We start from the raw sequence: 25699 nt of genomic DNA, 5'->3' as shown, positions 1-25699 counted from the left end.
GTAAGAAAGGGGAAAGAGTAGGGTCCATTGGGATTTCGGGCGATGGGAAAGGGTGGAGACAGATTAGTAGCGCGGCCTGTGTGAGCAGACTGGGAGGGCCAACGTCCTCTTAGGAGTGCGGACGTTGAAAGAGGACGAGAAGAGATGAGGTCCCTTTTATGCGAAATTACCCTCATCTTAGGTTTCATCCTCGGCTACTTTCCGACCCTAGAAATCAAATGTGATTGTTAACCGCTAGGGTTCTAATATCCACCATTGCTCCCCAGCTCATGTTTGTCCCTTTGCACCCTCTCTCACTGCATGCACCACTGTATCCTTCCCAGTCGCTCAACTCCATCTCTCCCTGTCTCTCTGACCTCCTCTACAGAGGCTGGAGGGGTGGATCCCATGCTGCTGTTCCAAGCTGAGATTGTCCTTTCTCATCCATTTCAAATGGAGAACTTAATTGATATATCTCACACCACAGAGACCTTTTCTCCATGTCTGGGCATGAGAGGGCGGGATTGGACTGCGCCGCGGGTGCTTCATCCTGTTACTGGCCCCAGGAGGGTGTAATGGTACCATGTGGAGGGAGAATCTGTGTCTGACCCCGGGAGTGTGAGGTAGAATGGTGTGGAGGGAGCTTCACTCTGTGACTGACCCCAGGGTTGTGTGATGGTACCATCTGGAGGGAGATTCACTCTGTGTCTGACCCCGGGAGTGTGAGATGGGACTGTGTGGAGGGAGATTCACTCTGTGTCTGACCCCGGGAGTGTGTGATGGGACGGTGTGGAGGGAGATTCACTCTGTGTCTGACCCTGGGAGTATGTGATGGTACCATCTGGAGGGAGATTCGCTCTGTGTCTGACCCCGGGATTGTGTGATGGGACGGTGTGGAGGGAGATTCACTCTGTGTCTGACCACAGGGGTGTGTGATGGTAATCTATGGAGGGAGATTCACTATGTGTCTGACCCCAGGGTTGTGTGATGGGACGGTGTGGAGGGAGATTCACTCTGTGTCTGACCCCGGGAGTGTGTGATGGGTCGGTGTGGAGGGAGATTCACTCTGTGTCTGACCCCGGGATTGTGTGATGGGACGGTGTGGAGGGAGTTTCACTCTGTGTCTGACCCCAGGGTTGTGTGATGGGACGGTGTGGAGGGAGATTCACTCTGTGTCTGACCCTGGGAGTGTGTGATGGGCCGGTGTGGAGGGAGTTTCACTCTGTGTCTGACCACAGGGGTATGTGATGGGATGGTATGGAGGAAGCTTCACCCCGTGCTCAATGCCGGTATACCATCCCCCATCACATATTTGGGACCTAATTGAAATCAGGTCTGACGTTAGTCGATGTTTTTAACTCTCTTTGGGGGCAGTTAGCCACGGTGGGGGTAGCATGGAGATTAGATCCTGGGCACCAGACTCTTCCAGTCCGACCTCCCTCAGCCTGGAGCTGAGACGCTACTGTGTCAGTGTGAGTTGCTCCGAACCACTGTTGCAGTGCACAGGGTGCGGGGGGCAGCAGAAACCTCAAATAAAACTCGAGTCCGGCACCAGGACAGGAAGTTACAGCGGTTTATTGATTTCATCATGACAAATGTAAATTAAAGAATGTGTGAACTGCTGACGTGCGGGAATAAATAACCTGCTCCCGACTCACTCAGTCACACAAAATTAACTGACCGGCGACAAGGAGTGACCGGTTGAATAATCAGTCGCGTTTCTCACCGTCACTCTGCATCGGGGAACCGATGATTATAAAATCACACTTCAGGGACGTGTCCGGGATCGCTGCAGATCCAGGGTCACTGCCGAGGGATTTGTCCATTTAACATCATTATATCGGCCAGGCTGCCGAATGCACCGTCCTCAGCAAAGGGAGATATAGGATCCTCTCCCGGGATAATTCCACCCCGGGACACCGGTGTCCCAGACTGAGCCCCGGAACCCAGACTCTTACTGTCTGTGTAATTCCACAGAGTCTCATGTGGGGAGTCCCTAACCAGCACATCCGGTGGAAACTGCGCCGCCGGACAATAGGCGGAAATACGTCACTGCGGGAGAATGGAAAGTTCCGTTAATACCGTTGGGAATTACACCTGGCGTGTGGCAATTGAAGGTAAGAGTGGCAGTTAAAGGGTAGTGTGCGAATTGGCCAAAATGTCCCCATCCCGCGGGCGGGGATGTTCACACATTCAGATGTTCACAGGATCACTGTCAGTCCGGGTCTGGGTACCTGCAGAGATCTCAGTTCCTTCCCCCCGGTCTCACTGAACTGATTCCACCCCAGCCTGCAACAGATGGGAGAATAAAGATGAAATAAACAGATTACACAACAGTGTCAGTAACAGGGGACTGGGGTTAATGTTTCAACAACACACACAGACAAATATCACCAAAAAACCCGCGGATCCGCTGATATTTTGTCACAGTGAACATTAACACAGAACATAGAATAGTACAGCATATTACAGGTCCTTCAGCCCACAATGTTGTGCCGACCTTCAAACCCTGCCTCCCATATAACACCCCACCTTAAATTCCTCCATATACCTGTCTAGTAGTCTCTTAAACTTCACTAGTCTATCTGTCTCCACCACTGACTCAGGCAGTGAATTTTAGGCACCAACCACTCTCTGAGTGAAAAACCTTCCTCTAATATCCTCCTTGAAGTTTCCTCACCTTACCTTAAAGCCAAGTCCTCTTGTACTGAGCAGTGGTGCCCTGGGGAAGAGGCGCTGTCTGTCCACTATGTCTATTCCTCTTAATATCTTGTACACCTCTATCATGTCTCCTCTCATCCACCTTCTCTCCAAAGAGTAAAGCCCTAGCTCTCTTAATCTCTCATAATCCATTCTCTCTAAACCAGGCAGCATCCTGGAAAATCTCCACTGTACCCTTTCCAATGCTTCCACATCCTTCCTATTGTGAAGCGACCAGAACTGGACACAGTACTCCAAGTGTAGCCTAATCAGAGTTTTATAGAGCTGCATCATTACATCGCGACTCTTAAACTCGATCCCAAGACTTATGAAAGCTAACACCCCATAAGCTTTCTTAACGGCCCTATATACTTGTGAGGCAACTTTCAGAATTAGCACAAACACTCACTCGATCCGCTCCAGACACGGGAGGGTCAGTATGAGGCGTCGGAGAGCGGGGACAGATCCATCTGTCAGCGAGTTTAATCCCAGGTCCAGCTCCGTCAGTGATGGTTTTTTACTGAGAGCGGAGACGAGATCCTCGACACCAGAATCTGTGAGACCGACGCCCTTCAGCCTGGAGATGAGAGAGAGAGTGAGGGTGAAGCACACAGAGACAGGAGATGGTACAAATCCCCAGTTTATCAGTAACACAATTACTGATCACATTAATGTTCAATGTCAGACACTCAGTGACTGTAAACACAATCTCCCACAGTCTGATACTTACCACAGTTTCTGTATTTTACACTCCGGGTTCCTCAGAGCCGCAGACACCAGTTTCACTCCTGAATCTCCCAGGACATTCTGCCCAACTCTAAACACAAACAGACAGATTGATGAACAAAGTGATTCAAACCGTTGGTCTGAGGGAATTTCTCTCACTCGGATATTTCAGCATACATTAAACTCTTCAGTATATCACTGAATGGAGTTCCTATCACTGTCAATGTCCCTCACTGACCAGCTCCAGGTTATTGCCCCAATGTCAGAAATGCAGTCTGTCTTATTCCTCGATGGATAGTAAAGGGTTACTGACAGGGTCAGAAGGGGCAGGGCCGCGGGATGGGAGAAAGTCCCACAGTGAGAACGATTTGTGAATGTGGAAATGTCAATGGGAGTTTGTGGAAGAGACCCCACCTGAGGAAAAGGGACAGAATCACAAAAGCTACAGGAGGAAGGGGAATGGGAAAGAGACCCTAAAGGAGGAAGTGGAGTTGGGAAGATATCTCACACAGGAAGAAGGGAGATGGGGAAGAAAAATCACACAGGAGGGAGGGGGTGGGGCAGAGAGATCCCACAGGAGGAAGGGGAATGCGGAAAAGAGATCCCACAGGATGGCATTTGTCACAATTCTTCACAATCGGGGAAGGGCCGTGGGAGGACAATCTCACAATGGTATTTCTTTCCTTCTCGCCGGGACAGTCTGCTGACGGTCTCTTGTCCCTCACCGGGAAGGGGGTGTGAATCTCTGACCCTCCTGCTGCAGCCTGTGCCGATGTGGGTGCCAGTAACAGTGAGAAGGAACATTGTCAATGGACGTGTCACAGGCAGCGAGAAACACGGCCATTCCTGTGATTTACTACCATTAATCCAATGGCCGTTGTTCACTGATCTGATGAAGTCTCCAACACCCCTTCACAAGGAGCGACAGAACCCTCCCGTCCTTGGGGAATTACTGACTGATCCCCTGGGCATTTGACACAGTTCTTCACTATCTTATTTACTACAGTTTTAAACAAATCCCTTTTCCTTGAAACAACACAGTGGACTGTTTCACAGTTAGAGATAAATCAGGTTACTTCAACTCCTGGCACTTCTGCAGCCCAGGTCCCAGCCGCTGGATTCCTTCATACTGAACGTGGCAGTATTCAAGGTCGAGGTGTTTTATTTCATCACAGAGTCCGATGACATGAGACAGGACCGCGCAGTCAATCGGGGTCAATGTCATTCCATTGAATGAAAGAGTTTTCACAGATCCCAGTGTGGCCTGAGCCAGTCCACGATTCTGAGACTCAAACAGGTAGTGCAATGTGTTCAGGAGGCTCCTTTTACCAGCTTCACTCCTCGTGTTTCCAATCTGGCGTTTAATCTCCCCCTTCACCCAGTCAATCACCCGGCAGGTTGTTTGATGAGGAAATGGACCCAGAAACTCCTCCAGGCCCCGAGCTGTCATTGGGGAGGAGAGACCAGCAACGAAACGGAGAAATACCTCAAATCGCCCATCTGTCGTGCTGTGGGCTTCAGTGAGGAATATCAGGATATCCCCGGGATGTGGATTCAGGAATTGTGCGACTGCAGCTACAAACTCTTGGATGGTGAGGTGTGGGAATGTGTACACCACACTCCGGGCAGAATTCTCTCTCTCCAAAAGCTCCATCAGGAACCCTGACAGGAACTGGGAAGGCTGCAGATTGTACTTGATCAAATCTCCATCTGTAAACACAATCTTCCTCTCGGACACTCCTCTGAAGGCCATCTGACCAACCCTGAGTAATACATCACGGGGGTTCTCAATCTCACGGCCGTGGTTTTTCAGGATGTTGTAAATATAGTAGGAGTAGAGTTGGGTGATGGTCTTGGGAACTCGCTGCGGGTCCCTGACTCTTTGTGTGAAGAAGGGGCCCAGTGTCAGAGCGAGGATCCAGCAGTAGGAGGGGTTGTAGCTCATGGTGTACAGGATCTCATTCTCCTTCACGTGGTTGAAAACAGCTTCCGCTACCGTCTGATCTTCAAAATGTCTGATGAAATATTCCTTCCGTTCCTCACCAGCAAATCCAAGGATTTCAGCCCAGACAATGATCTCAGCCTTTTCCAATAAATGTAACGCAGTGGGACGGGTGGTCACCAGCACTGAACACCCTGGGAGCAGCTTGTGCTGGATTAAACTGTACACAATGTCCGACACCTTGCACTTGAATTCAGGATCTGTACATGTGGACTGAGGTTCTCTGTCTCTCCGACTATCAGAAAAATCAATTTTGTCATTGAATTCATCTAAACCATCGAATATAAACAACAATCCCTCTGGGTTCTTCCAGACCTCTCTCAGGATATTCCCAAAGTAAGGATACTGATCCAGAATCAGTTCCCTCAGGTTTATTCGACAGTTAATGGAGTTTAAATCCCGGAATTTGAAACTGAAGACAAACTGGAATTGTTGGTATATTTTCTCCATGGCCCAGTCATATTCAATCTTTTGTACCATTGTTGTTTTCCCAATCCCCGGGACTCCGGCCACTGCTGCCGAACTCCCAGATTTGGATTTACTCTGGGAAAAACTGCTCTGGATCAACTGATCAGTCGGAATTTTTTCTAGCTCTCTGCGGAGATGTTTCTGTCTCCACTCCTCGTGGTCTCTGCCTCTTGCCAGCAGCTCATGTTCCACCAGTCTCCGATCTCGAACAGTAGAAATGACCGTGAGCTCAGCGTATCGATCAACCAGCTGGAAAACCTTCACCTTCTCCCTCATCAGGATCGTGTTCACTCTCAGTGTTTCAGTTTGTGCCCGCAGAGTCTCCTTGTGTTTCTGTTGAACATCTTCCATGGGGACAGAGAACATAGTAAAAATGTTAAATAGCTCAACTGACAAAGAATATTATAACCTCATTTCAACATTCAGTGTTTGAGATTACATGAATTAGATTCATACTTCCATGGATATTAGGACAAAGTAAAATTCTTTTCACAGACACCGGAATTGACAGAGATGAAAGTCCCAGAAAATGTGTAATCCTCATATTCTGACTTGTGAAGGTGAACATTCCCCTGATATCCTATTGCAATCCTGACTGCACTTCCGTTGCAACAACATGCCACTATATTTAAACCATTGTTTGCCTCATTAACAGACGATGTTAATGTTGATCTAGTGTGGACATATGGAGAGCAGGACACTGTGCACTTTGGCAAAGCTGCACACTGGGGAGTCACAGGTGTCTACTGCTCTTGCATCAAAACAGGAGCAGAATATGTGGGAATATGAGGTTTCGGATCGATAACCCATCGGAACAACAAGATTGAAAATGTGTGGTTTTCAGTCTCAGTGATGGAGGAGCGGAGGAAAGCTGGAAAGGAATCTCCGTGACTGGCAGAGACCATAAGCATCTCAGTGGTACACACCGTGTGTGTGGAGAGGGTGGGGAAGTTTTGGCAACTGCTACTGATCAGTCTGGCAGGTGGAGTGTGGGGAACTGTATTATGATACCTCCGCCTATCAGAGTCGACCATGGACGTTGCATCCCAGCTGACTAGATACGCAAGCCAGGACATTCTTCCATTGGTTAACTTGCTTCTCTTATGAAAGTTTCTTCATTTCTATGTGTTATGCTTTCAATTCCATTCAGTGATGTGTACCCTTTATCAGAATTGCATATGCTTGTATGGAGTGCTGAATCCTCCTTGCGTTGATGAAAATATATCCTTAGAACTAATTGTGGATTTCAGAAATGGCAAGATGAGGGAGCACAACACACCAATTCTCACAGAGTGATTTGACGTGGACAGAGTAAGCAATTTCAAGTTCCTGGCTGTCAAATTCTCCGAGTATCTAACCTGGACCCAATATATCTATGCAGCTACAAAGAAGGCAGAACAAGTGGCTATACTTCATCAGGAGTTTTCAACATCACTCGAATATAACTGTAACTGGCTGAATCACCGTCTGCTGCATGAGGACTACTGCACAGGATTGGAGTAAGGCGCACACTCAACGATTCAGGAACAACTTCTCCTCTGCCATCCAGTTTCCGAATGGACATTGAACCCATCGATCATGTCTCGCTAATCTCTTTTTTTATTTCTATTTCTACACTACTTATTTAACTTAATATTTTATATAAACACACATATGCGTAGTTATATATGCTATATATGGTTTCTTTGGAACTTAGTTCCATTATTTGAATAAATTATTTTAGCTTTACTGATGCAAGAACAACTAATATCCAATCATTCCTGTATAGCTGTGTCAAAGTATAAGTCGTTTTTTTTTCCTGATACCTGATTCTTGTCTGTTTCAGTAAATAAGAACGCGGGTTTAAAACTAGACAAAACTATAGTGGGCTTTGTAAGTCGCTCTGAAACATGCCTCCATTTATTTTGATAACAGTGGTTGTTCCTTTGCAGATGTTAATAGAGCGTTTCAGAAATCTCACAAAGATTGCGTGTATCTTAAATATATTAGAAACTTCTCTTAAACACGCGAGGACAGAATCAAATGGTTTTCGATAGGCAATATAATATTGAAAATGTTCTGCTTTCCCCAGGGTTTGCTATTAAATTTACATAATCCATTATCAGTTGTTCTTTAAATCCATTCATACCCGAACTGTATTCTTACTACTCTTCTGTATGTCTATTGTGGTTATCTAAGTCAGTGGTAATTATTTACGAGATGCACGATGGTACAATATTATAAATAAATTTGTCTTATTGTTAAGCCAATAATAACATAGTAAATGATAATTCAGTAAACTTATACATGCAGAATTAAAGTTGTTTTTGAGGCTGGTGTTACAGACCTTCAGCCTTTTATCTCTTCTGCACCATGGGAGTATGAAAGAGAGAATACTTGCGGTAGGTTATGGTTCAGTGCCAAGGGTTTGGGTGGGGAAAGTAGATTCTTGCTATCTTAATTGTATTCTTCCAGGAGGTGACAAAGGATAAAGTTACACATGGATATCAACTGTTTGGATATTAGTCGGGCATTTGACAAGATCCCACATGGGAGGCTCATACAGAAAATTGACATGCTTGAGAACCGCTTGAATTGTCCTGGCTGCCGGGGACCCACATTGGCAGAAATTGCTTTCGCTGGCGGGTGGTGGATCTGTGAAATTATTGTCAAAGACAGCTGAGGAAGACAAATCATTGGGTTTATTTAAAATACAAGTCGATATGATCCTGATTACTGAGATAATGGGGTATAGAGGAATTGAATTGAAGAGCAAATTCACTGAGCCGAATGGCTTAGTTCTGCTCCTAGATCTTATGGTTTTAGGGAGCATCTGGAGTATTGTGTTCACTTCTGATTGTCCAGCTCTTGGAAGGATTGGAGAGGGTGCAGAACAGATTCATCAGGATATTGCCTGGATTTGGTAACATCTGCTACAAGTAGAGTAACTTGATAGGCTTGGTTTGTTCCCTCTGGAGTTAGAACAGAGATCTGACAGGTGTACAAGTTTGAGAGATAAAAGTTTAAGTAAACAACCTGTATTTTGTTGTTTTTTTTTTTAATTTCACTTATGACTAGTTTCTCGTACCAGAGTGCATTTGGTTAAGATGAGATGGGGTAAATTTACAGCATGTGGGTAGTTTTTTCACATGGTAGTGGCTGCCTGGAATTTATTGCCTGTGTCATGTGAGATAGAGCTGTGATATAGATTTTCCTAGATATATACACGAAATGTGCATAAATGCAAGGGTATGGTCAATAATATAAAAGAGGATACCAAAGTTTTGCTTTTCTTTCCCAGATATATAAAGACTTAAAAAAAAATAAGTGAGAGGGTCGATATTGTACTGCTGAAGAATGACGTTGTAGATGTAGCAACGGGTGAAAAGGAAATGCTAGACAAACTCTGTGGAAGTCACTTGTGGTATTACAAAATGTAAAGAGCATCCGCGGACAAAGTTGAGTGCAGCTGCTACTACAAAGGAGAAGGTGCTTTGGAATCTGAAAGGTCTGAAGATAGAAAAGTCACCTGGACTGGGTCATACAGTGTATCAGGAGCCTGTCTGGGGTGTGTGGGCATTCCCAGATCAGTAGGACCTGGAGTGAAAGCTTTACTTTTACCAACAGCTGGATTAGTAGAAAAAATACAATGTAGAATATTCAGGCTGCAACGAGAGATTCTCTGAATTGTAACCTGAACCAGAGATCAGCGAGTGATTAATGGTGAATTTTAATTACCAGGTTCTACCAAGTCACAGTCAAACATTTGAGATCTGGTTTGAACTGAGCATGTCATCACTCACCTATCAGATGAGAGGGTAACTCAGATAACCCTTCGGCGAAGTTCATGTATTCAAGTGGAGCAGGACCTGTTTAAGTTAAAACAATGTCCATGAAAACAGAACTGAAGTAAATAAACCTGTTTATTTCAATGTGCCTTTGTGTTCAGTGTGCATTTGTAACGTACCGAGCTCCTGTATTTCTCTCAGTATTCTATCCAACTTCGGTAACTCAGTCCTCCATGTCACAAAGGCTTCCCACATCGCCCTCCGGGCCCGGGAGCCTTTGCCATTCACCAAACTGAGGAAGAGTCTGGAACTCTCTGCCCGGTTTCCCTTCTCTGTCAGCTCAGTAACTTTCTATAAAAGTGAAATAATTACATGAGTTGAGAGTTAGGGGGCAAAAGTTTAAGAGTAACACGAGGGTGGTAGCTGCGTGGAGCAAGCTTCCAGTAGAAGTGGTAGAGGCAGGTTCTGTATTGTCATTTAAAGTAAAATTGGATAGGCCTATGGACAGGAAAGGAATGAAGGGTTATGGGCTGAATGCGGGCCAGTGGGACTAGGTATGAGTAAGCGTTCGGCACGGACTAGGAGTGCCGAGATGGCCTGTTTCCGTGTTGTAGTTGTTATATGGTTATAATGTATTGTGGAGTAGACAGACAGACATGGAGAATGTGCAGGAAAATATCTGTTAATGGCCCCAGTAGCTTCAGAATTGATGCAGTCACAGGGCTGCTGTCTCATCCTCCCTGGGTTCAGTCATTAACAGAGAAACAGTAACTGAAGGAAGTTCTAAATCAATATTGTGTAACAATAAGGATTTACCGATGCCCTGCAGTAGATGCAATGTGATTAATGTCCTCGATCTGTCAATGTGCAACGTTACATCAAAAAGATGCGACAACAAAAACGGAAGAGAGAGGAGAGCGAGAGATCACAACAATCGATGGTCAGCATCACTGAATCGTGGATGAATGATCATATTTGGGTGCTTACATCCAAGGATACATATTTAGTTGAAAGGACAGGCATATGGGTTAGAGGGTTGGGTTGACTTCATTGTCATGAAAAAATGAAATGTCTTTATAATGAGGTGATATCGGACTGGACAATGTAGATGTTAAGAAACGGCATAGGAAAAATGACCCTGATGGGACAGTAACCATAATGTGGGCTACAAATTTGAATGGAGAGAAAAGAGGCATGTAAACAGTTCAATGTTAAAATAAGCATGGGGAATTTCAAAATGCAGGTAGCTTTGGAAAATCAAGTCAATGCTGAATCCCAAGTGATAAAATCTATAGAATGCCTATGAGATGGCTTTTGAGAGAATCCTATGTTTGAGCCCACTATCGGAAAGGCGTATCTGGATTTGCGATTGTGCATTGTACCAGATTTAATTGGGGAGCTTAAGGCAAATAAACCCTTAAGAGGCAGTGATCATAAAATAGCAGAACTCACACTGCGGTTTGAGAGGGAGAAAGTAAAAGTTAGATTTATCTGTATTATAGTTCAATAAAGGGATTACATAGGCATGAGAGAGGAGCTAGGCAAAAATAAATTGGCAGAGGACACTAGCAGGGGCGACAGAAAAGCAGGGATAGATGAAGATTTTGGGAGCGATTCGAAAGGCGCAGGTAGCGGAAGATAATCCCAAAGATGAAAAATTATATCAGAGGGAGGATGAGCAACCGTGGCTAACGAGGAGGTCAATGCAGCACAAAAGCAAAAGACTGTGCATAGACTACAGCAAAGTAAAGAGGAAAGCTGGAGGACTGGGAAGCTTTTATTAACCAGCAGAAAGCAACTAAAAAGCCGTAAGTAGAGAGAATATGAAATGTGAAGCTCGCTAATAATGTAAAATGGCTCACCAAAAGTTTCTGTTGATATATACACACACAATCACACACACACACACATATGTATATATATATATATACATACAATATATACAAACTGTTGATTAGAAAGGGTGTGGAAGAGATTTAAAAGGATGTCCCAGTTAGGGAGTATGCCTTATGAGAATAGTTTGAATGAACTCGGCCTTTTCTCCTTGGAGTGTCGGAGGAGGAGAGGGGACTTGATAGATGTGTATAAGATGATGAGAGGCAATAATCGTATGGATAGTCAGAGGCTTTTTTCCAGGGCTGAAATGGTTGCCACAAGAGGACACAGGTTTAAGTTGCTGAAGAGTAGGTACAGAGGAGTTGTCAGGTGTAAGTTTTTTACTCAGAGTGTGGTGAGTGCGTGGAATGGGCTGCCGGCAACGGTGGTGGAGGCAGATACGATAGGATCATTTAAGGGACTTTTGGATAGGTGCATGGAGCTTAGAAAAGTAGAGGGTTATGGGTAAGTCTACTAATTTCTAAGGTAGGGATAGGTTCAGCACAACTTTGTGGCCCGAAGTGCCTGTATTGTGTTGTAGGTTTTCTATGTTTCCTTCCCTCAACATCTTCATTCAGAAGAGAAACATTTTCACTCAGAGCGTGGTGAGAGCATGGAACGAAATAGCAGCACGTGGTACAAGCGGATAAAAGAAGTCCGGATAGATACATGAATGATAAGGGTATAGAGGACATGGCCTGGTGCAGTTCAATGGGAATTGGCAGTTTCCGTAGTCCAGCATAGAATAGATGGGCCAAATAGCCTGTTTCTGTACTGTACTGTTCTATGACTCCGACAAGTCAGCCACCCATTGTTTGGGAACTCAGATGGAGAGCAGTCGAGCTGTGGTTAGCAGGTTTTGCTCCCTCAAGCACGGCAGTGAAGCTGGTTGGCCCAATTTACAATCTGACAGTTTAATATTCCTCCTGGATTAATGAGCTTAGGTGAATTTGACCGACAGTCTTGTAAGATGCAAAATTAGTTCGGGTTGAATGCTTGCTCAACAGTCCAAATATGCAGTCACTGCTGTTATATCACAACCTATATACAGCAGGTGTGAGAGGAAATGGTGACGCTGAACATGCAGTTCCCAGTGCTCCCCATCTTAACAGCTGAAACCACATCTGCTGGAGACTAGTCAGAAATCAAAGTCTCCCTTGCCACGTTGAACTATGCTAGAATGTGCCGGAGATGAATATTGATCACTATTCCCTCTAATACCAGCTGTTCAGTGATAATACACTAAATACACTCACCTCATTTTCTTCTCTACTGAAATGTCCCTCTTTTGTCAACATCCAACCGAGTCTTTCAACCTTTTCTTCAATCGCTTGTTTGAGTCTGTCTCTATAGAACTTTGTCAGTTGGTACAGTCGGTATTCCTCCCCCGGTGCCAGGAGGTCAGAGATTGTAAATTCTGCAAATATGAAAAGTGTATGTAGACAAGAATTCAAATCTCCCTCGTCTCCAGCGCTCTCACCCAAATCAACAAAAAAGTAAATTCTTGAAACTCAGTGATCACTTGCCTTCAGCTGGAAACATGGATTTTATCCTGAACTCCAAAACTGGCCTTACAACTGACCCAGCAATGTTCTGGGTATTACGTTACCAGAAGGACCTCATTCAATTCAAACTATTCTGGCAAAAACATTCTCCTTAATTCACATCCTGTAAATACTCTCTTCATCTGGAAAGTTGCATTTCCTCCAATGCACAGACTGGAAATCATGTACATTTCCTGTAGTGGGGTAACAGGTGCCCCACTACACCACACGTACCACACCCACACATTGCCCTCTCCTCTGACCAACCCTCCAACAAGGCCTCATTTTTACCCTCTTCCCTACCACATTCTACGAACACATCACCCCCATATTGCATCCACCCTCTCCATTGTTGGTGACTTTGCAATTCCATGTTTAGTGAGCTTCCGAGCTGACAGGCAGTCGCCTCACTTGTGCCGGTTTCAGGCTCCTGATCAGTGACTCTGATGTCACTGTCTCTGGGCTGAATTTGATCCTCCTCCTCTGCGGTGGCCGGACCGATTTCTATTGGGACATTGCTCTCAATCTGGCCCTGCTTTAGTGCATTGTTTTCGGTGTCCCGACCATCATCCCCTGCATGTAACAACTGTGCAGATAATTGTCAAAGTCTCGCTTAGAGAGCTTTGTGTGTAATTGCGGTTGCAAATCTATAGGATGGATGTGTTTAAGATGGAAAGAGTGTAGTGGAGAATGGCCAGTATGATGCCGGACTACGGTGTTGGGTTTTCTGTTATATGGCTCGGTTTTGGAACAGTTTGCCCTGGAGCATGGGAGCTTGAAGGGTGACCTTACACATGTATATAAAATAATCAGGGGCATAGGTATGGTAGAAATATCACAGTCTTTTCCCCAGGGTAGGGGATTCTAAAACTTGAGTGCAGAAATTTAAAAGTGACAGAAATGGCATTCTTTCACCTGGCGGGTGATGGGTAAAAATTACATGCAGCCAGAGGAGACTGTAAACACAAATTAAATTACGAAGTTGAGAGGATGTGGGCGGGGAAAAGGATAGAGGACTATAAGGGAACTTTGGGAAAAGCTGTCGGAAAATGGAGCAAGCACAAGAGACATTTAGATCAGATTGAATTAGTTGGATCAAAGGACCTGTGCCCAGGCTGTAATCTCTGTTTTATTCCACCTGGACTCACAGAGTTGAGCACAATCACAATGCCTATTGGGGACTGAGATATTTGGTCATTGGCTATACCAGGTTTCTCACAAGAGATCATGGGAATTTAAAATCCAGGTAGCAGATAATCTCAATAGAGAAATATTGAGAACTCACATTCACCACTTGTCCACAGCCCAGACATGGATTCAGGTATTAAAACACAGAGGCAGACTGCAAATTTATCTAGAGTGAACTGTCGTCTGGTCATCAACCATTCTCAACGCTGGCAATGTCCTCAGCTCGGCTACAGAAAACAGAATTCGGAAACTCCTCTCATCTCCTTTCTGCAGCAAGCAAGAAAACCAGGAAGGAGTGATAGATGTCCTTCCAAGACCTGAGATGTTCAGTTATCACACAATCTTTGAATTCCTGGAAATGCTCCTACCATCTGGTTCTGAATTTTATAAATGGAAGTTGGAGATATGGTACGCATCTGGTCTTGTCTAAAGGTGAAGCAGAAACCGACCCTGGTCTTTTACACAACCCCCAAGCCCGCTATTGCATTTCTGTGTTTCACTCACAGCCACCTGATTCAGGACTCTTTGTTCCTTTCACTCAGGTGAAGCTTTGCATGGTGAGTGAAGTGATTCGACCATTACCCCTCACAGGTCCCTGCGCAGGAACTGTTAGATTGATCAATTACTCAAGGTTGCTTCACCAGTGGGATCAATAACACTGCTTGATGAAAGTTTTCTGTGCCCAGTTAACATCTGTGTAAGTTTCTTCATCTTTACTAGTGTGCGCCAACAGAACAGAAGTTTAGTTATAAAGATCGCAGTGATCATACCCGTGTCCATTCTGAGTCTGACTGACGATTGTTGATTGTCGTCGTTTTGTTCACACTTTGGTCCCGGCGCAGGAAAGCTCCACCTGCTGGTGATGCCCTGAATTACACAAGAAGCAGACACCAAGTTTGAGCCAGTACGATTACTTTGTAAATATAACAGTATCTCCATCCCCTGTATCAGAGTAGCAGTTGGCTTAGAGCCAAAACATTCCCTGTTAACATGAACTCCCACGCCATCACAGTATGTCTGTCCAGTGATATCTGGTGCATCCTACTGATGGAGTCACAGAGCAACAGAGCACAGATACAGACCTTTCAGCCCAACGGGACAATGCTGATAACAGTTTTCACCGAGATGGTCCCAATTTCCTGTGATGGACCCATCTCTCCCCCACCCCCCGGCCTCTTCACTCCATCTACACATTCCAACTGCTTCTGGAAGTGTACAATTGTGCCTGCCTCATCCACTTCCTCTGGCACTTCCCCCCACATAATCAACCTTTGCATGGTAACGTAGATGATCGTGTTGGTTTTGCAATCTATTTACCACTCCTCTACCCATTTAGATCCCCTATAAGCTACGATAGTGTTCACCGTGAACACCATCTATTTATTTTGTGTCATCTGCGAACTTACTGGTCAAGCCTTGTACAATCACATCCAAATGTTTGTACGATAGTAACTGGTCTGGAACCTGGTGGTGCCCGTCCAGAGGCACCTGTACCTTCTACCTGATGACAACAGCGAGAGAAATACATGGCCTGGACGGTGAGGATCTTTGATGATGGATGCTGCCTTTCTAGAGCAATGTTTCATGTAGATGTCCTGAATGGTTGAGAGAGTGACATACCTGTGACATACCGGGCCAAACCCACTACCTTTTGTAGGATTTTCTGCTCAAAAGCATTGGTGTTCCCCGACCAATCCATAATGCAGACAGTCAGCTGACTTTCCATCACACATCTACAGAGGTTTGCCAACGTTTTTGCTGACCTCCCTTCGCATGTAGTCATTTTAATAATTTACAGTAATTAAATTGTCAGAGCTTTTCTAGTCAACATACCAAGATGCACAGCTGGACCATACGGCCCCTCGAAACTGCTGCTGCAAATAATGAAATCATGGCTGATCGAATGTGAAATTTAATTACGGACTCCCCCATGTCCATCCCTGTGTTTGCTGTACAGATCCCGCACCCTTGCATTGAAACAGGTGGTGATTGTTCTGGAGCTGATATTAATCTGATGGATATTAATCTGAACAGACCTGATGGACAATGGGGTGCAGAGTTAACCATTCCCAACCCCCCACCTGAGAACTATGAACTATTGCTGTTGTTATGCTGCTCATAAGAGAGAGAGGGAGAGATAAAGCCCAGGCAAGAACATTTGCTACAGATAAGATGGGGAGAGAGACTGTTGATTAACTGTATTATGACTTCGATAAGGATTATTTATTTACTGCTACTTTGCTCGTTAACATCCCTCAGTGGACAGCAGCAGTGGCCTGATTAGATGGACACAGTCATTCAGAAATGATGGATAGCTGAGACCCCGTGAGTAGCGATAAAAGACAGGTCTGGAGAGACACCCTTCAGACATGGCAGTGGGCACTGACTGAGGGTTGTGAACCCACAGAAAGGTGGGGGCTTCGGAAACCAAACCAGGAGATCGGTCAGTACAACTCACAGTGTTACAGCAAGGCTGGTGTGGACTTGTGTGTGTGTCCACTCATGCCAGAGTGATGAGTCCACCACAGAAGAATGGTCCAGCAGAAGGACGGAGAGGTTATAGCTGAATGACCACGACGGTACGACGGAATAAGAAAAAAATTATTCAAGGTTTGCCTGACTGCAGCTGTTACATCTCTCTCTCTCTCTCTCTAACGATTACAATACAAGAACCATAACTACATCAACACTCATGAACTGAACTTTATACTTTTCTATGACAATTCATTTACCCCTAGACATCGATAGAGCTTGTTTATTATTGCTTATTATTATTATTCCTACACTTTTAGGTTTATGACTGCTACGTTGTGTTATATGTATATTTGCATTATTGATATGGTTTTACTTATTTTTATTAACAAACACCTTTACATATCGTACCACCAGACTCCAACGGATACTTCTGTCTTTGCTGGTTAGACACCCAGTTACGGGGTACATAACAATCTTTACTTAAACTGTGGATAATATAAGTCATGTCAGCAGGAAACAGTCAAAACACAAAAGGCACCACAGCCAGAAGTGGCAAAAAAAACAATTATCTGCTTGATCGCTGATCCAATGCAGAGACAACTGATTGTTTGGAAATAAAGATCTGAAATAAATATCAGAAGTTGAATTATTCTCTCTTTAGTTCCGCAGAATATTCTGACAGTGTGTATGCGGTGTATCGTTTCTTTCAGATAAACCCATCCCCTGCCCCACACGGATCTCTCAAAACCATGACAAAACCATGACAATACTGGAGGAACTCAACAGGTCAGGCAGTATCTATGAATGGGTGTAAACAGTCGATGTTGCGGACCGAGTCCCTTCATCCGGACTGGACTGGAAAGGGGAAGAGGGCAGATGATTGACTGATTATGGAAGGTGCGGCTTGTTGTTCTGTGAGACTTGGTGCTCAGGGTCTGCGTGTAAGCAGCTGCCTGTCCATCACATTCCTCAGAACAGGGAGCGGCCATTCCACTGAAATCAAATCCAACCGGTTCAGCAAAACACTGTCATTCAAGCGCGAACAAAGTTTAACTCTTTGTGGTACAGGGAAGAGTGATAGAACCAATAACACGATGTAAAGTACATTAGCTGGGGTCTCGAAGGTCGACTGTTCTTTTCTCCATAGACGCTGCCTGGCCTGCAGAGTTCCTCCAACATTTTGTGTGTGTTGCTCGGATTTCCAGCATCTGCAGATTTTCTATTGTTTGAGAGAGATCGGTGACGGGTCACTGGCCTGTGGGATGTTTCACATGTCACTATCGGGGTGAAAGATGCCTTCTGCTCGCACTCACGAGAAACCACCCAGGAGAGTATTTCTGGTTGATGGCAAATACGTCGTTTCTCTTAATCCATTTGGACAGTAACTGACTCATTAACATGAACATGTCAGGACACCCTTCTCCCACTAAATTCACTCCCGATCCCGACCAAAGCCGAGTCTCACTGTAAACGCTGAATAATTGTGCAGAATCATCGACAACACTTACTTCTGATGTTGTAATCGGACAGTGTTCAGTGTGGTCCCGGGAAATCACGGTCTGACTACCCGAGTGACCGACAATGGTCCTGCACCGATGTTCTCACCCTGTACGGAGAGTTGAGTCTGAGCTGCTGCTCCCGAGGCCACTCGGCTGTGATGTGTCCGCCGCTCATTACAGATGGACAGGGCCGGGTGACCCGGGGTAGAGCGGGACTGCCACAGTCCGGGTCACACTAACTCTCACCGGCTCAGGACGGGTCTGACAGCTGGACGAGGCGGGAGTGGGGTCAATGTAGCAACCCTAAAGAGGAAAACAAACAGACTGCGTTAACCTTTCTGTCCGAATTTCCGTGTAGATCTCTCCTTTTTCTTTCATCGCAACCAGTGGGGCGGAGTTTCTCTGTTTAACTCAGCGAGTCCCAGGCTGAGAATGTGATCCAGTCCGGGTTCTGGGAGGATCTGAGCTCCGCTCCGTGTGTAAACTGGACTGCCCAGCGTAGGTACAGTTTCAGTTCCAGGGTCCCTCACCTGTTCAGGTACATGGAGCCGCATTTCTGCTGAAATTAAACCAAACACATTCGACTGTATATTTTCACCAAATGGGAAAAAACTGGTAAAGATTATTGTATTTCTATCCTGACAGCTGTTGTCACAAGAATACCCCTCGCCCCCGGTTTACAGCGGGTTTCATTTCACAAGCAATGGATGTTGATCCACATCCCGCCGGAAATACTTGATGAATTTGTTTCTCTTAAAAGTCATTTATTTCAAATGGCCTGAAGTTTTTCTGAGGTGGGAGTGATGCTCTCACTGAAAATTGTCACATTGTTTAAAATGGCCGATAGGGAAGGAATGGCACACTGATTGAAATGAGCACGGGAGGAGAGGGGAGATGTGTGTTGATTAAAAATGGGAGTCTCACTCCCCTCTATCCCTGAGCTAACCCTCACTATCCTCATCCCTCTACCCCATCTACCCTATCTATACCCCTCATGATTTTGTAGATCTCCATCAAATTTCGCCCAAATCTTCTGCGTTCCAAGGAACAAAGTCGTAACATATTCGAACTTCCCTTATAACTCAGGTCCACAAATCGCAGCAACATCCTTTTAAATTTTCGTTGTTCTCTGTCAACCTTATTTACATCTTTCTTGTGTGTTGGTGACTTAAACTGGTCACAATATTCCAAATTAGACTTCATAACCATCTTATATCATGCAGTCTCCTATACTGAATATTTTAATTTATGAAGGCCAATGCGCCAAAAATTTATTTATACCTTATCTAGGTATGCCACAACTTTCAATGAATTGTGGACCTGTATTCCCGGACGCCTTTGCTCGACCTCGCTCCTCAGTGCCGTACTCTTCACTGTGTAAGACCCATGCGGATGGATCCTACAGAAGTGCAACAGCTCACAAGGCTGCATTAAATTCCATCTGCCATTATCAGCCACTTTTACACCTGGTGCAGATCCCGCCATATCCTCCAACAGTCTTTCTCGCTGTCAAATACATCCGAAACCTTGGTGTCATCTGCAAATTTGCTGATTTCCACACTCATCTCCAACGGGTTCTGAGGGATCAACTTGTCAGTCGCTGGGGATTTATACATTGAAATCTGCCCAATATGCCAAATACTTACCTATCTATAATCTGTATACCATCCATGTCCTCACTTCTACAAATTCTGTGGCTTTTCCCGAGTGGAAAATTCCAATTAAAAATTCCTCTATCCTCCACACATACATTACCATCCAGACAATCAATTTTGTCCACTGCAATCCTATTGTCTTCCTGGTTTCTTTCTCCAGTGTTAACTTGCATTTCCGCGACTCCATAAGTACCTCATTTAGTTCCGCCCTGCTTACACCTGTTATGCACCCCGTATTTTTTTCCGCTTTACCGGGGCCTCAATATCTCCTGAAAACCAAGGTTCTCAAAAACAGGTACATTTAACCCTTTATACTGATTTGCATATAAATGCCGTGAAGTCTATAAATTTTATATTTCAATGTCTCCACTTACAAGTATGTATTTGCCAAAATATATAACCTGTCCCTATCCACACAAGTCAGATCCTTTCTGATATATTCAAAATTGACATTTCTCCAATTGAGAATGACAACCCACGGAGTAGAGCTAGCTTTGTCCACACTTACTTTGAAACTGATGACATTGTGATCACCAGACGCAAATAGTCTCCACACACAGACTTCTGTTACGTGTGTCCTGTCTCATTCCCTACTCAGACAGTAAGTATCACACGCTCTATATTTGGGTCTTCAACTTACTCATTAAGGAAACTTTCCTGAAGACATTTGTCAAATACTTCAGTGCCTCTACTCAATTTACAGTACGAGAGAGCCAGACTATTTGTGTAAGTTTAAAATCAAACTATAACAAGTTATGTTTCTTGCAATATTCTGTGACGTCTACTAATTTGTTCTCCTAAATCCCGCGATGCCAGTAACCTGAGAGTACAATTGTAGTGCGGACAGTGCTGCCGCAGCCTTGGGGATATCAGGTCATGGACTCAGACACTAGAATTTCCCTCATTTCATACCTTTCATGATTATTTCCCCCCAGAGCAGTGAAAGTAAAATCGCTGTTCAGTGGTCTTTTTTTTTTCTCAAATGTACTTGCAGTTATCTTAAGATGTTAATAAACTACCGAGAGCCTAATGTTGTGATAGAAGGAAGTGACCAGGACTGCAACTTCTGAGAGTAACTGAGACGTGAACAAGGATGAACTCGTTGAACCACTTCCCATATCACGCCTTCCCTCCTGGGAATTCCTCAACCACCGGCCGCTGGCCAGTGCCCCAGTGCGACAATCCCCATACTGAGCGGATATCAGGTGTGGGGCTTGATAATGGCCTCTTTCCCTTTTGTGTCCATGGACTGGAAGTATCTAACTGAGCTGACGATCCTACCGCCTTTCCTAATGCCCGAGGAAGCCCGGCGTCAATGGGAATGAGAGGTAAACCCAGCTCGGTGGCCTCCCCCTGTGCACGGAGAATGCGGCTGGCATACAGGGGGTTTGCACCCAGGCACGGTTGAGTCATTCTGCTCCCTCGCATATAGAGAATGGCAGGGGCAGTGGTTGGGAATGGTAATGTAACAGGAGGAGTGGGGATAAGGCGTTATTGAGGAAGAGATAGATGCAGATAGCCTTGAAGCACAGTAAGTTATTTGAAATATTACAGGAAACTCTAGATCTAGATTCAAAAGACCTGCGCCTAATCTGAAATCAGAAATCTGTGCTGAGAGCAAACTGCCGCTGTAAGAATAGACCGAAAGGTGAGTCTGTTTACGTAAATCACGACAGGCATTAGACAAGGATGTGTCTTTTCCCCTGATTTATTTAATGTGCACAGTGAAACAATATTATAAAAAAATATGAGACATCTTGGGAATCAAAGTTGGCGGTGAAAACATCAATAATTTCAGATATTCGGATGACACTGTGTTAACTGCAAGTACGGAGGAAGAACCACAAAACCGAATTGATATAGTTGTTGAAGAATGTGCAAAAATGGGTCTATCTATCAATTGCAAAAAGACAGAATGTATGGTGATATCCAAAAAGCAGAGTTCTATTTGCAGGCAGAGAATAAATGGGGAAGGCATAAAACAAGTACAGAACTTTGCTACTTAGGAAACTGGGTGACATCAGATGGCAGGAGCGACATGGACATCAAAAGAAGAATAGGGATGGCCAAAGACACATTTACAAGAATGAAGAGTATACTGTGTTGACCAATACTAAACTAGGCATGCCAACCCACCTCACAGCACTGAAACTTTACGTTTATCAAGTTTACCAGATGGCTCAGAATGTTGGACAATATCTACTATCATGTGGAAAAGAACTAAAGCAACAGAGATGTAGTTTTTGAGGATGCAAAAAAATATCATGGATGAAACGAATATCTAACGAGGATGTCATGATCAGAGCAAGCCCGAGAGAGATCATGTCTGAGCGTGAAAAGGCAACGTGACTTCATTGGGCATGCGAGTAGGAAAGAAGAGTTAGAATGCAGGGTAATTATGGGAAAGATTGAAGGGAAGAAAGCAAGAGGAAGACAAATGATGGAGACAGCAGCCAGAGAACTGGAAATTATACCAATGAATTGATCCACTTGACCCGAAGCAGGAGTGTGTGGGCCATGGCAGTCAAAGCTCAGACATGGCTGAGCACATCACCTGATGATGACGATGATCTAAATACTCTGTTGAGAGCACCAGTGGGGGCGAGGTGACATGATTAGTACTTCAGCCGTTGAGCCATCTCAGCGCGAGCCGGGCAACACGTGTATGACGTAAAGGACCACGCTTACTGCTTTAGTGGGCAGTGTGCTGTTTGTCTTCTAAATGTTTTGGGGAGGATTCTGTTTCCTAAAGCTTTAATCGGTGCAGTGTCTCTCTATTCAGTATTTTGAAAAACAACTGATTTGCTAATGTAAACCAGAATTGCCAGTCGGCTCTGCACACAGTGCATTAATCAGAAGACCTCTCGTTCCTGCAATGTATAACTCCTGGTATACTAAACACCCTGACAGTGTGGACCATAGATACCCCTTCCTCTAAGAGCCAGGGAATCATTCAGACAACTGGTCGCTGAGAGGAATTATGTTTGTAAATTGTTAAAGTTCGCCCAGAGTCAGATTGATGGAGTTGATGTAGAGATCGGGAGTGCCGGACAGCCGAGCCCACGTCTTGACCCTCCGACTTCCGAACAATGGCAGTGATGTGGGGACCTGTGGCCACCGGGGGGCCCCGCGGGGATCTCCTCTCAATTCCACAGGAATATTCTGTCAGTGTGGGTATGATTTCAATATCCACCGTTCCTTTTAACTAATTTCAACTGATTCCGCACTCTGCTCCACACGCGTTCCCTCGCTGATCTTTCGTAGCCATGGAAATGCATAAATTGCAAGAACTCAGCAGGCCTTGCATCATGCCTGGATGGAAATAAACTGTCGATATATCGGGCCGAAACACTTCATCAGTACAGGAAATGAAAGGGGAAGGGCCAGATGATTGAATGATTAGAGATACGTGGGTTGTGGTTCTGACGGACTCGGTTCAGTGTGTCAGCAGCTGCCTGTCCGTGGTCATTCCTCACATAGGAATGGCCTTTCTGATGAAATTAAATCCAATTTATACGACAATTCACTCTCATTAGGGAATGAGCAAAGTCACTTTAACTCTTTCTCCTTCTGGGAAATCGATAAAACCTATACCCTGATATGGGAGACACCACTTACACCTGATGCTGTAACTCGACGGCGTTCGGTGGGGTCCCGGGTAACCGCAGTCTGACTTCCCGGTGAGCTGCAATGGAGCTGAAACCTGTGCGGTCAGTTCAGTCTGATATGAGGCATAAATTGACATTTTCTGGCACCAATGGGAGCTAAATAACCTGCATGTCTTCTGGCGGCCGCGCAAGGTTTCCCAAATGGTCTCAGCTTGAGCCCGGAAGCGCAAGAGTAAGGAGATCCGCAAGAGCGCGCGTGTCGGGCAGTGGGCGGGGCCATGAGCTGGTGTGCGAGAGCCCCAGGGAATATGCAGCGGAATTAACAGGGAACGGGAAGCGTTCCAATACCACACTGTCCAGCTCACCGAGTTCAGCATAAATCCGACTCCCGAACACAGCTGGGGCACATATCTAACACACAAAGCTGGACGTAAATAATCAATGTTTGTTTTCAGTTCAAATACATAAATGAAATCCTATCTCCCTTCGCATGCAGTCATTATACCAGTTTACATTAATTAAGTTATCAGAGTTGTCAACATACCAACACACATAACTGGACCACACGGCCCCTCGAAACTGTTGCTGCAGATAATGAAATCGTGGCTGATCAGATCTAAATTTTCATTACATATTCCCACATATCCATCCCTGTAACACTTCAAACCCACTGTTTGTCAAGAATCCAGTGCTTAAACAGAACTACGGTCTTTGCTTCCACTGGCCATTGAGAGGAAGAGTTCAAATTGCTCACATTCAACACAGGAACAATCAAGGTATTCGGCTGAAATAAGGAAATCTGAAAAGGTGTTTACTGTACAGCTCCCGCACCTTTGCTCTGAAACAGGTGCCATTGTTCTAGAGCTGATCTTAATCTTTACCTAACCAGTGGAAAATGTAAATCATGACAGCAGGAAACAGTTGGATCACAAAAGGCACTAGAGACAGAACTGGCTTAAAAAAAAACAAATATCTCCTTGATCACTGATCCACTGCAGAGACAACTTGTTGTTTGGAAAGAAAGATCCGAAATAAATATCAGACGCTGAATTATTCTCACCTTAATTCCCCAAGATTACAGTATTCTGACAGTGTGGATACTGTGCATTGTTTCTTACAAATAGCGCCGCCCACTGCCCCACACGGATCTCTCGTAACCACGGCAACATACACGGTGCTGGTGGAACTCAGCAGGTCAGGCAGTATCTATGGATGGGTGTAAACAGTTGACGTTCCGGACCGAGTCCCTCCATCAGGACTGGACTGGAAAGGGGAGGAGGGCAGATGATTGACTGATTTGGAAGGTGCGGCTTGTTGTTCTGTGAGACTCGGTGCTCAGGGACTGCGAGCAAGCAGCTGCCTGTCCATCACATTCCTCAGGACAGGGAGCGGCCGTTCCGCTGAAATCAAATCCAAACCGGTTCAGCAAAACATTGTCATTCAAGCATGAAGGAAGTTTAGCTCTTTGTGGTACAGGGAAGAGCGATAGAATCAATGACGCGATGTAAAATACATTAGCCGGGGTCTCAAGGGTCGACTGTTCCTTTTCTCCATACGCACTGCCCGGACTGCAGAGTTCCTCCAGCATTTTGTGTCTGTTGCTCGGATTTCCAGCATCTGGTAATTTTCTCTTGTTTGAGAGAGATCAGTGACGGGTCACTGCCCAGTGAGATATCACAAGTCACTACCGGGGTGAAAGATGATTTCTGCTCGCACTCAGTAGAAACCACCCAGGAGAGTATTTCTGGATGACGGCAAAGGCGTCATTTCTCTTAATCCGTTTGGACAGTAACTGACTCGCTAACATGAACATGTCAGAACTCCCTCTTTCCACTAAATTATCTCCCGATCCCGACCAAAGCCGAGTCTCGCTGTAAACGCTGAATAGTTGTGCACAATCATCGACAACACTTACCTCTGATGTTGTAACCGGACGGCGTTCAGTGTGGTCCCGGGAAATCAGTCTGTCTTCCCGGGTGATCAACAATGGTCCTGCACCGATGTTCTCACTCTGTACAGAGAGTTGGGTCTGAGCTGCTGCTCCCGAGGCCACTCGGCTGTGATGTGTCCGCCGCTCATTACAGATGGACAGGGCCGGGTGAGCCGGGGTAGAGCGGGACTGCCGCAGTCCGGGTCACACTAACTCTCACCGGCTCAGGACGGGTCTTTCAGCGGGAGTGGGGTCAACGTAGCAACCCTAAAGAGGAAAACAA

General features: G+C 45.2%; 1 protein-coding gene across 3 annotated transcripts; it reads right to left on the bottom strand.

Annotated features, from left to right (window-relative positions):
* Window positions 1-1538: 1538 nt before the first annotated feature.
* On the bottom strand, window positions 1539-25699 carry LOC132388721 (NACHT, LRR and PYD domains-containing protein 3-like). 3 transcript variants are annotated; one of them, XM_059961107.1, is made up of 10 exons: window positions 25402-25699; window positions 18233-18526; window positions 15020-15116; window positions 12774-12934; window positions 9822-9993; window positions 9658-9723; window positions 4482-6219; window positions 3410-3496; window positions 3089-3256; window positions 1539-2268 (listed from the first exon to the last, which is right to left on the bottom strand). In XM_059961107.1, the coding sequence occupies exons 3-10, from the start codon at window positions 15027-15029 to the stop codon at window positions 2181-2183; spliced, it is 2490 nt and encodes an 829-aa protein (XP_059817090.1). In that variant the 5' UTR covers window positions 15030-15116; window positions 18233-18526; window positions 25402-25699; the 3' UTR covers window positions 1539-2180. The 3 variants fall into 3 exon arrangements, with proteins under 3 accessions (XP_059817090.1, XP_059817091.1, XP_059817092.1); XM_059961108.1 differs by lacking the exon at window positions 18233-18526; XM_059961109.1 differs by lacking the exons at window positions 9822-9993; window positions 15020-15116; window positions 18233-18526; window positions 25402-25699 and having other exon boundaries at window positions 12774-12912.

Source organism: Hypanus sabinus, unplaced genomic scaffold, assembly GCF_030144855.1.
Source record: "Hypanus sabinus isolate sHypSab1 unplaced genomic scaffold, sHypSab1.hap1 scaffold_387, whole genome shotgun sequence".
Classification (NCBI taxonomy): domain Eukaryota; kingdom Metazoa; phylum Chordata; class Chondrichthyes; order Myliobatiformes; family Dasyatidae; genus Hypanus; species Hypanus sabinus.
Note: the sequence above shows the minus strand (reverse complement) of the source record. Positions and strands in the feature narration are given on the sequence as shown.

Coding starts and splice junctions, on each gene's coding strand:
- LOC132388721 (XM_059961107.1), bottom strand. Junction 6,220..9,657: donor GTTACCCTCTCATCTGATAG/GTGAGTGATGAC, acceptor TCCCCATGGAAG/ATGTTCAACAGAAACACAAG. Junction 3,497..4,481: donor CAGAAGTGCCAGGAGTTGAA/GTAACCTGATTT, acceptor GTTTGTGTTTAG/AGTTGGGCAGAATGTCCTGG.